This window comes from Lampetra planeri, chromosome 6, assembly GCF_965212315.1.
Source record: "Lampetra planeri chromosome 6, kcLamPlan1.2.h2, whole genome shotgun sequence".
Lineage (NCBI taxonomy): Eukaryota > Metazoa > Chordata > Hyperoartia > Petromyzontiformes > Petromyzontidae > Lampetra > Lampetra planeri.
Genome location: NC_136112.1, coordinates 16,821,179 through 16,833,479, shown reverse-complemented (window position 1 = coordinate 16,833,479; position 12,301 = coordinate 16,821,179). Strand labels below are relative to the sequence as shown.

Below are 12,301 nucleotides of genomic sequence, written 5' to 3'. Positions count from 1 at the left end.
CACCATCCCCCTGTCTTTTGGTGAACCAACAACCTTGCCTCCTAAATAACTGGATTACAGGTGTGCGGTAGTGCCAATAAACACCTCAGCAAGACCGATCTCGAATCATTCCTCTCTTTGTTTAGATCTCCCATTTCCTCTCTGCGCTTTTGCCAATAATCAGCCCTAATCCTCAGCCTTGCTCTCCCTTTTGTGTTTGTTCTTTTAACCTGACCTTATCCTCCCTATCCTTGCTTCATGCAATCGGCTGTATTGTGCAGACCATACGAATAAAACTGCCATTGAAGCATATGTCATATCAACACAAGCGGCATAGTGTTGGTGCATTGGCTCGTGCACTGCACATTGAACCTGGTAACCTCAATTTGGTTCCCAGCCACGACTAACATCAGTGGCAGGTGATATCTGAACCACTCCTGGGCCGCCACTTTGCCAAACTGCACAGCATGGGGAGGCCTTCCTTTCGCAACTATTGAACAGTTTTGTAAATTATGATTGCAAATGTATGACTCAATACATTTGTGTCCATTGTTTTTACTTGCAGGGTTTACCTGGGCCTCAAGGGCCCATAGGTCCACCTGGTGAAAAGGTAAGGACAATGATATAATGAGGATATTATGATGAAAGTTTAACTCATGATATTTACAGTATATGCTGAACAAGTGCTTTATTCCACAAGGAAACGTGTATTTCACAAGCAGTAATGATGGTGATAGGAGATCATGTGTGATGTTCATCTGATTGTTTCTCATTGCAGTTTACATGTATTGCAGTACTGTGTTAATGTGCCTGAATTATGGTAATGTTACGGAGGTGAATGCTGTTGATTGTAAAGTTGATGATGTTGATGAATACATTTTCAAATCTAACCAAATAATTGGTACATTTGCTGTTAGCGTCATTCTAAGAGTGCAAGCCGTTATGTATGGATGTGTTGTATTTCACCGAGTCGGCAGTAGTTTCTCGGTAGGGGCGGCGTCACTGTGTATTGACCAGTTGAGTCATATGCGGGTACTATTTTAAAACTTGGGGCATTTTTACCATGTCGCTGGCACACAATGGCCTACCTACTTTTTTTCATTTATGTCATGGGATGTTACATTCACCGTGCGGCAGACAGAGTGTGTTCTTCTAGTGAATACACCTACAAAGAGTAACCAGGGCGGCCTGGCCAAGTAAAACCGCAAACCTCTGCAACAAGAGAACGCGCTAATCCTGGGCCATGTTGGTAAAGTTATAATTACTGGGGGAATTGATTCCTGGGAAATAACACATTGGTCCTTTGATGTACCACAGCGTGTGGTGCAATGCGTGTGTCACAGATTGAATGCTCTTCTCGGCCAGGTTTGCTATGCTGTGTGAGTGGCTGTGATAGTGGCAAGGCGATAGTGACGTTCAAGGCCTGCGTGTGTGGTGCTATTATAACTGAATGATGAATCATTGCAGGGTCCAGCAGGAAAGGTTGGCATTCAGGGCCTTTCTGGATCTGACGGACCCCCGGTATGAAAACACACTCCTCTCCGCTGTCACCACCATTCATAGAGCCTCTTACCAACGACAGCAACAAAAACAATCAAGAACACAGCACATTACCACAACTATATGATGAACATGCACTGAACTAATATTGTTGTTAACATTGTCAAAGTGTTCAAAAGGAAGAGTGGTAGTGAACTAAGAAGTATGCTACTTGTGCATTCTTCTGCTGGCCAGCTGTGGCGTTGCACATGTAACGTCTTGCTATGTAAATGAATGCACGCCTGATGGTTCTTCGCCCCTAATGTTCACATTTTATAAATACACATTCACACAGCGATATCCCAACGCCATGTGTTGCTTTCGTTGCCCATATTTTTCAACGGATATTGAACAATTCGACAGAATACCACATTATCTGACAGTGTCACGTACGGTATCCGGGGGCAGTAACACAGTGAAACTACTGGTAAGCACATTCCTGCTGTGCCCACGTCTGTGATTCTCCATGCCGCCGAGTGTGTGGGTGACAACCACTGCTCTTTCCAGAGGAATTCTTCCAGCTCACGTGTTTTTAACCTGATGATTGTCAGGCGCTCGCCAGGTTATAATGTGGACATGTCCACCTCCTCCAACATTATTGTTTTTGTTGTTATTACTACCCTTATTGTTTACCCAGGAAAGCCTCACTGAGCCTCAAGACTCTTTTTTTAGGAGGGTCCTGCCAAGTTTCAACAGTAGGGGGGCGATATTGCTGCTGCGTGTGATCCCAATTTAGTAATTGCAAGGCTTGCTTTTCATTGTGATGTTTGGCCAGTACCAGTTCCGTATTTTTTTAACCTTTTCTGGTCAATGTGGAAGAGTAGACCAAGTATCATAGAGAGGGTGGCTCTCTAGAGGTCCCGCGAATGGAGGCCCATCCACCATCATTAGCAATTGCAGGGCTGTATCTTTACCTCTGCTACTAAAAGACGGTTATGTTAATTATTACTGATAGAAGTTATAGCTGGTGGTATCCCTTTGATGTTCCACTTGCCTGGATTGTGATTAAACGGAATGTGTTTGTGATTATCTGCAGGGACATCCTGGGAAAGAAGGCCCACCAGGGGAGAAAGGGGCACAGGTACGTCGAATGCGAGTCGATATCCACGTGGGTGCTACACTCCTGTGTATTTGTGGGATGGTTTGTGTATGTGTGTGCATGTGTGTATATATGTGGGGAGCGGGAGTGTCGTGGTTAAAGCGCTGTTTTACGAATCCGGCAACCCAAGATCAATTCCCGCTCAAGGCCAACATTAGTGACCATTATCTAAACTGTTCATGGACCTCCCCGAGGTTGACTCAGCCTCAAGTGAATACCTGGTTTGGTGTCTAAAAATTGCCACTGCGGTGACAAAGGCGGGTGTGGTGTTGACTACCCATCCCCTTCGTGTGCCTTGCCAGCCTTCATAGGTACTTGCTAACATAACTTACCCCAACAGTCTGTTCAGGCTATACGGGGAACCTTTGTTTTTTATTCATATGGAGGTCCTACCAACGTGCCAACGTCTCAGAGCCAAAACTTAGTGGGGTGGCACAGCGAGCAGCATCTGCCAGTCATCTCACTCGGCTAACCCATGACACCTGGGTCTGTCCGATCAACTCCTGCCAACAGTGAGCCTTCCACACTTCACGTCACAGCCTCAAAATGCACATATACTGGTACGGGCGCGATGGTGGCATCACCGCCACTTAGTAATAAATGGGGTCTGCTGTTGTTATTGTGTGAATGTGCAGATTTTGTTGTTGTTGCATCAATGACCACTTACCAAATTAAGCAGGTGGACATGGTTCAATTACCCCTGGCCATCGGTGTGCATTTTATATGATCGGCAGTGTCAGTTTACTCGGAAAACTACAACAGCTGTAGGGATAGAAAGTGATGGGCAATGTGCAGTGACATCCGCATTATTTCCATTCATGTCCAAAAAAACCTGGCAAAACGGTACAGGACACATTTTCATCCACAGTTAAACAACACTCACCTTTCCCGTGGTCCTAAAGCAATCGCTCTTTTTTAGTACAGTCCCCTTTTTATAAATCGAGATTATTACCCTGTGGCTCAGGAAGCTGGGATTTCATGTACGTGCATATGTTTGACTGAGTGTGATGTGCATTATATAAATGCTAAACTGTATAAGTTATAGATGTAGCATTTTTGTGTATGAGTTCACCTATTTACAGCTCTACACATTTCGTATTTACAGCCCTGAGCCTGGGGTTTAAATTTCACATTCCTATGGCAGGGAGAGTATTCATAGGCCACCACTGTTGCCATTCCCACAAAGTGGTTTCCTCTTTTTGTCGAACCCCAGAGGGATGATGACCTGACTCAATCCTCCCAACTGGCGACCTTTTGATTGCGAAGCGTTCGCTCACCCGCTGAACCACCTGGCCGGACACCAATGCAATTACATTGTCATGACAGAATCCGAGGAATCCCTGAGAAGTTTGCATCAGTTGTGTGTTACACTTTACAGCTGAAACTTGTCATGCTAGGCAGCAGTAATGATTTGGTATTTTAGGGAATATCCGTAATTACGTTGTGCCATGTGTGAGACTTCTCAAATCTGATTGTGGTTTTCCTCCACTGTGGTGCTGTAATCATGTGTTTAGTCAAATTAATATTCACGTTGGCCGCAACTTACATTGTTCCTTTCAGGGACCTGCAGGTGCTCAGGGTCCCGTGGGCTACCCAGGACCACGTGGCGTCAAGGTAATGTATGGAAAATTACATCGATATCTCAATGGATAATTATACGAGTAGAATATTAACCGCTGAGTTGATAGTTGATTCAGTTCCATTATTCTTCAACCAAAAGTTGGCACATTATGTTTGTCTCAAAATTACTATCCTGAGAGACGCTCTCACCTCAATAAATACGAGGGGCTGAAGGATTCTGGCATAAATCTGAACATGACCGTAAAATTTCGTAGCCGAAGAACTGTTGAACCGTGCGTTCCTGGTCTCTTGAGTTCTCACCGGCTTTAACAAAATCAACTTGAAACGTAAAACTTTATATTTTCGTGAAAGGCGTTTACACAGAAATAAAGACTGATTCACCCCCCCCCATCTCCTACCAGCAATTTGATGAATGACTGCGATGTGAGATTACAGCACAACAAGAGAGCAGTCACGAGCACAGCGGGAGCGGGGTCAGGGCCTCCCTCCCTGCCCTCCCCTCCCCTCGGCAGGCTCCTTGCACTCAAATATTGGCGGTGCCTTTTTCTTCTCTATGGCCGGTGAAAAGCAACCATGACAAATTCAGTGGCAAGTGACTTAGCCAGTCCATCTCTTTGGCTACGAGTGTGTGACTTGCTGATGCACCGACCACTGCCTTGACGTGTATGTTTGGGGCATTGCGAAGTCACGTGCCTCACGGTTTGGCAGTCGTAGCCGCAGTCGCACACAGGAGATGGATTCTACGATTCTCCACCCACGCATCTGGTATCTGCATCTTCTGTGGTGTGTGCCGATTTGATAAAGTGCTGCTGTTGTTGTATCCATGGAATATGGAGGCCCACTGATGAGCTGTGCATAGAGGAAGGTGAAAGCTGTGCGATGTGGTGGTGGGCTCGCTGATGAGCTGTGTTTGCTGAGCCCTCCGTTTGAAGGCCACGTGTTGGTCGACACCATCTCGATGCTCGATCAGCAGTGATGAGAGGTGCAGCGTGAACTCACGCACGATGCGTGTGCGGGCGAGGGGACGGGTGAACGCTTCTCTTGGTGCTATTCATCTTTTGCATATGTTACCCATGCTGTTAAGACTACAGTGAAAATTGTGTATATTTGGATGTTTTTTTTTCCTTTGTAGGGAACAGAAGGGGTTCGTGGTCTTAAGGGGAATAAAGGTGAAAAGGTGAGTGGTCACTTTGCTTTGAAAATGTTTACATTATACATCCACTTTAACATGAAGAGATCGTCATTTACTCATGCAGTAATCACCACTCGCCGTGACAATTTGTATCAATGCGCACCCTGTCGGGTATAGGTATCAGAACCTATAATTAAACAGCACACGAACTCGGCACGTCCATCAATAACGCCTTTACAAGATAAGAAAATAATAGCAGGCGTTTTAGGCAACGACCCTGCTTTACAGCGCATAGAAAGGCTGGTGAAGTGGAGTGTGCATCACTGCCAACACAGCATCACCAAGTAATTTCCCAACAAACATCGTCTGCAAGCCACCTGTCAAATTATTTTATTTAACATTTATCGTACCAATAAGTACAGCAATTATACGTTCCAGTTAATCCGCGTGTAACAAACGCTTTGTTTTCTAATGCAGGTGTTTAAGATACATTATCTACACACAACTAGCAGCTCGTCAGCTCGCTGTGGATGCTAGGACCATAACCCGGTCGAAGATTGTTGTTTAACTGCCTTAACTCGCCTTTCAGCTTTTGTGGCACACACACAAAACAATCGGTAGGCGTCCTTGTGGAGAATGCAAGTAGCAAAATAAATAAGCCTCCAACATTACTCCTTCCCGTAAATGGCCCTTCGCATAAACAATGCAAATATTTTCTTTACCCATGCCATCGGCCACACTGCCTCGTGAACTGCATGAGTTCAGCAGTACCGGTTCAACGCAAGCAAAAACTCTGGACCGGTTTCGACATGCAGTGTGATATATGGAGGAGGCCTCGTTAGGGCGGTCATCTTGCCGTGACACAACTTTATTTTCTGCTCATGCTCATTAATTCCGTGTTTTTTTTGCGTGCAGGGTGAAGATGGCTTCCCAGGATTCAAAGGCGATATGGGAGTGAAGGGTGACCGGGTAAGTGCATTTCCATTTTTAAAGCACGACATGAACATACATTTACTTCCTAACAAGTGCACGTGTTTACATAAACACGTTTACAAATATGTGGCGCCCGCAAACACATGTCTATTGATAGAGACACTGTCTTGGCATTGCATTATTTTTACGAGAATTTGTTGTATTATATCTTTAGTTTTGTAAATTTAGTGCATTCTGCATGTATATACCGTGTTTACATAATGCACAAATTACAAATTTCCATGGTGTAGGCGAGTATATATAGGGCAATCACTGTCGACTTCCCACAAAGCGGTACTCGTTTTATAGACCCCAGAGGCATGATATGCTGAGTCAAACACAAACCTCACATGGTGCAATTAACCCCAACGAGGATTTTAACTCACAACCTTTGGGTTGCGAGCCGCTTGTTCTACGACTAAGCCACGTGCAGTGATGGCCAGCACCGCTGTGGTTTACGTGAAGCTAAATGTATTAATCACTCACGCGAATACCCCTTCAGCGAACTTCCAATATGATGGAAAATCAGACATCGCCCTTTGTTTGGTGTGTCAATGATGCAACTCTTCACTGAGCATTTCACAACTTCGTTTAGGATGTTACGCCTAACACATTCCACTTGGTAAATGTATCGGGCTGATAAATTGGAAGCCTCTGCCAACGTCTCTTTTCCCAAGCTCTCATAACCTCGCACAATGTGTCAACTCTCATTTATTACACTATGACAGGACCGTTTGTTGGTGTGAATGTGTGTGCCTATGTTTCAGGTGTTAATGTGTGTGCCTGCGTTCCAGGTGTGAATGTGTGTGCTTGTGTTTCAGGTGTGAATGTGTGTGCCTATGTTCCAGGTGTGAATGTGTGTGCTTGTGTTTCAGGTGTGAATGTGTGTGCTTGTGTTTTAGGTGTGAATGTGTGTGCTTGTGTTTCAGGTGTTAATGTGTGTGCCTGTGTTCCAGGTGTGAATGTGTGTGAATGTGTGTGCCTGTGTTCCAGGTGTGAATGTGTGTGCCTGCGTTTCAGGTGTGAATCTGTGTGCCTGTGTTTCAGGTGTTAATGTGTGTGCTTGTGTTTCAGGTGTTAATGTGTGTGCCTGTGTTCCAGGTGTGAATATGTGTGCCTGTGTTCCAGGTGTGAATGTGTGTGCCTGCGTTTCAGGTGTGAATCTGTGTGCCTGTGTTTCAGGTGTGAATGTGTGTGCCTGTATTTCAGTTGTAAAGGTGTGTGCTTGTGTTTCAGGTGTAAAGGTGTGTGCCTGTGTTTCAGGTGTAAAGGTGTGTGCCTGTGTTTCAGGTGTGATGTGGGGAGCGACAGTGTGACAGTTTGCGGATTGCATTACGAACCTCGTGGCAAGAAGTTCGATTCCTGACAAACAACCAATAATCACTGACGAATATCTGAACTGGTCCTAGGCCTCCCCTACGTCGACTCAGCATTAAATTATTACCAGGTGCAGTGTGTTAACATCGCCACTGGGGAGACAAAGGCGGCCACGTGCGGTGTTGGCCACCAAACCCTGCGTGTGCCGTGCCGGCCTTTGTAGGTGCTCGCTAACATAATTCGCCCTTACAGCGTGTCAATGCTATGTGGGGGATCTTTGTCCTTGTTTGTGAATGTACAGGGTGAGGGCGGCCCTGCAGGAGTAAGGGGAGAGGATGGACCAGAGGGGCCCAAGGGGCGCGCAGGCCCTCCTGGTGACCAGGGTCCAGCTGGCGTGGCAGGAGAAAAGGTACGATGATGTGTTTAACTTATACCGGGCAATCACGTCCCCAGACTAACTCACCCAATGTTTTGCTGCGTCAGTGGCTTGCTGTTTTATTGTGGGTGAAATAAAGTTTCGTTTATCCAGGAAACCTTCGACATGTTTGGCCAATACCAGTTACATTGTGTGCTTATGAGATTACACCGGAGAACCCTAAACAGGGAGAGAACATATAAACTCTACGCAGAAAAGTGCCTAAGTCAGGAATTTATCCCTGGTGCTTCTTGCTGTGAGGCGCGAGTGTCACCACTACGGTGCCCTAAACCCTGGTATTTTCTGAAGGAGGCGAGTCGGCAAAAACACAAATATATTCTTCTCCTCTCAGCAAAATTGATTCAAAATAAGCAAACTCCAGATCAGTTTTGTCTGCAACGATAAAACAAACCTCCAGTTGTTGAGTGAACCTGTTATCGCCATGTTTCCCAATCAAGTATGTAATTTGCAAGTAATACATTTGCTGTGGTTGAATAGAGGCTTGCTAACTATATTAATGGTTTATTCAAATTTTTACACTTGTTTGCCCAGAAATGTCTTTAGACAGTTTTTTTTAATGTTCTGCTGGGTTTCCACAGTAATTGGCGAGTAACTTTTCAAACTTGCCACATATCCCCACCACCCAACGATTGACTTCAAATGACGTCACGTGATCTTTAACGTCTACCGTACAGTAAACGCCGTAAATTTTATGGTTATGCACCGGCATTATTAACCAGGACAGTCTACTAGATTCTAACCGCAAACCTCTGCAACAAGCGGTGAATGCGCTATCGGGGGACCATGGATGGATAATGCTAATTATGGACTGGCCACCTCAAATGCGATGTCACTATGGAAATCTATTTTGCTTCCAGGGCAAGCTGGGAGTCCCAGGACTACCTGGGTATCCAGGGCGTCAAGGACCCAAGGTGAATTTACCAATGTTACACCCACCACGATTAATACTGTACGATGTTATTGTGACTGATAATCATAATGAGAAGTTTATTTTCTTAGTATAGCCCACTGAGCTACTAAATTATTTGCAATGGCGACTTGGCTGGCAGATATCAAAGCATTCCACAATTAATATTAATTCATAACCATCATCCAGTCACAACACAAGCCACTCTCGTTATTTTTCTATAGCTTTCATCAATAAATGTAATGTAATTAATGTTACTTCTATGTCAATACAGGAGATTACGTGGTAATACTGTAAAGACAACGAGCATAAACAGCAGCAGGTTTTGAATCACATGAGTGCATTAATTTCCACAGAATCAAATGACTTCTCAGTCCATTCATGCCAGGAACAATGGTATTCGACGTTGATCTGTCTCTTCCTATAATCTGGTTGATTGTCTGCATGTGTTCAATGGTTGAAACGTGGTTTCCGAAACACAACTTGCTCGTGTATGTGTTATTTATTTTATGCTGCTACTTCGTCGACAGTGGTGCACAAGCATATAATAACAATGCTCTGCTATATTCTATATGGTCCATTAATTTAAATCCATCATCATTGTCAGCCATGGCCAATTTGCTGATGAATGAAGACCTCTCCAAGTCGCTGCCACATCTCCTGCAATGCGACGGCCCATTCACCACCTGCACGCTAAATTATTTAATCGCCCCATCTCCTCAGTTAACGTCCTCTCGGACCCGTTCCCTTCCTTGGCCACTGCTCCGTTATTATTCTTGAGCATTACCAATTATCCCTTCTGACCACGAAGTACCCAGCCCAAGCCCACTTACCTTTATTAACTGTTTGGTTGATGCCATGAACCGTTCACCTGGGTGTGTTCTCTCATCCACGTGTCCCTCTTTTGGGCGTAATTACGTGCTTCTATGAATGCTTCTTTGTCATTAATTTAATATTGTGATATTGTCTGTGTACTTTTAATTTAAAATGACCTCGTAACATCATGCCATAACTGCCCTCACAATTGTTGTCATTGCCACCTTGTGTTTTTTCCACATCAGCAATGTTTACCGTGTTTTTTTTTAAAACACTTTTATTTATTGCAGGGCTCCACGGGTTTCCCAGGTTTTGCCGGAGCAAATGGCGAGAAGGGCGCACGAGTGAGTGCCTTCGCAAAACAGTGCCTCCCCGCACACACACACACTACTACACGTTTGCTTTTAGTGATGCAGCAATGGGACATGTTCTTTTTTCATATAATATGGAGATTTCTTGAACCTAAACACCCTTTTGTGAACAGGACTCTGACCAATCCTTCTAGGAACCAGAGGCCTGAGCGCGGAATGAATTAATGCAGCCTAGAAATGGCATAAGCTTGGTTCATGATTTGTCATAGGCCCAGGTTAATAACGGAGTGAAAGACAATGTGGCATACTCGTGTTAGGAGCGACGTTAGGAGTAGTCAGGACCACTTGAAAGTCGATTGTCAAAGTAAATCAATTCAATTATAATCATGAATAACATAATGTGAAAATGTATAATTTATATTGTTAAATGAATACATTCATACAATAATAACCAACATTCATCATATAAACATCCTTCCCTCAGCCACAGACCGGCTGAAGTGCACATAGCGATAACGCCATGGTAATCATGTTACATGGGTGACATCATGGTGGCCATATTACAAGGGGGTTGACTTCCTGGAAACTGATTGGGGGCGGAGGGAGGGAGGATGTCATCCATAACAACCACTGCCACACCCATATCACTGCGATCTCACTTGGATTTGCATATTCCCTTTGAATTTTTATAACTTTTCTCTTATGACAGTTTATAGTTGTACTAAAATCGCAGCTGCCCAGGTAATACTGGTTATTTAATTATACATGTTTTTTAAGTTAATTATCAGAGATAGGAATTACTTGGTGAATTTTCTTTACATTTGATTCAGACAGTCCGGTAATTGGTATCTGTGTTCAAGTGACAGGAATTAATTTGCACCGACATCTGCTGGTTTTGCGCCGAACTTCATCATAGGCAACTGCATAGTTTTGATAGACCTATGCTAGAGTGGAAAAAGTAGCATCCTTACTTTACAGTTATCATTATATTTAAATGAATATTGTTATTAAATGAGTTTTTACCCCTCCTCTACCCACAACCCCCTTCACCTCACAGGGCTCACATGGAAAACCTGGACCCAGGGGACAAAGGGGGCCCACTGTGAGTTGTTGAGTTGAATGTAATCCAATGCATTGATTCAGTCTTGATTTGTTGCTTTGCTTCAATGTTTGCTTTTAGCGGTGTCCACATGCATGCCACGGTGAATAACTTTTCTCATTGTGGTAATTGCCTCGTATATGTTTGCACACCGTTATGACTGACACAAAATAATAATAATCATCATCATCATTGTGGAGAAAATTGGCAACAAAGTAAATAATCAGATCGTTCGTCTCCTTCCAATGTGTCCCTCCACGTAACAATTAACAGTGTATTATCCATACGATCATCCACACGGCCTTCTGGAAGTGCACCTTAACAGCAGCATTCGTTCAACACGATCAAACTCTAGACCGGTTTTGTCATTTAGTGTCTCATCAGCAGAGTGGGGCTTTCTTGAACCAATGTTGCTGACCTACAAGATGTTTATAGGCAGCAAAGACCCTCGACAGAGATAGTGGGAGATGTGTGAAGCGTGAGATGTTGGAGATATGTGGAGAGTGAGATGGAAGATGCATGCAGAGTAACTTTGTCTCAATGGAGATTTTTCGGGACCTAAATAACTTAGTTTTATTTAGGAAGATTGTTTAGCCAGGAAAGCCTCACTGAGTCTCAGTGCTCTTTTTAAAGAAGGGTCATATCAAGTTGTCCGAGTATGGGGAGACGATTGCTGGGCATTATCCAATTAGGTAATTAAGTAATTTGTAAGTAATTTTTAAAATTTGACGCCAACACACAATGGCCTATGCTGGTTTGAGTGATGTCACTTTGTCTCGAACGACTAGGTAAAGCAGATGGCACCTGTTTTTATAGCTAATACATCCACATTATTAATCGGAGTGCACTGCCGGATTCGAACCACAAACCACCGCAATGAGCATGCTATCACTGAGCCATGTCGCCGCCACAATGAGATAAAGGATGCGGCTAAATGTTTGAAATGGGAACGTGAGAACCAGATTATACTATACGCGATGTTTCCCGTAATGCGGGTTCAAGTGTTATAGCGCGTATTGAAATCCACGCATGTGCAACAGGGTCCACGTGGGGAAAGGGGACAAAGAGGACCCACAGGCAAGCCAGGAGCCAAGGTAACGTCGTTTATACGTT

At 44.2% G+C, this 12,301-nt stretch overlaps 1 protein-coding gene across 7 annotated transcripts in view; it reads left to right on the top strand.

Annotated features, from left to right (window-relative positions):
* LOC144719622 (uncharacterized) overlaps positions 1–12,301 on the top strand; it is a 152,480-nt gene that overhangs the window by 88,905 nt on the left and 51,274 nt on the right. For all 7 annotated transcript variants that reach the window (XM_078595719.1, XM_078595721.1, XM_078595723.1 and 4 more), the window contains 11 exons: positions 545–589; positions 1,447–1,500; positions 2,555–2,599; positions 4,178–4,231; positions 5,331–5,375; positions 6,246–6,299; positions 7,921–8,028; positions 8,913–8,966; positions 10,069–10,122; positions 11,147–11,191; positions 12,229–12,282. In XM_078595719.1, coding sequence (XP_078451845.1) covers positions 545–589; positions 1,447–1,500; positions 2,555–2,599; positions 4,178–4,231; positions 5,331–5,375; positions 6,246–6,299; positions 7,921–8,028; positions 8,913–8,966; positions 10,069–10,122; positions 11,147–11,191; positions 12,229–12,282 — 612 coding nt within the window. The remainder of the gene's footprint in view (positions 1–544; positions 590–1,446; positions 1,501–2,554; positions 2,600–4,177; positions 4,232–5,330; positions 5,376–6,245; positions 6,300–7,920; positions 8,029–8,912; positions 8,967–10,068; positions 10,123–11,146; positions 11,192–12,228; positions 12,283–12,301) is intronic.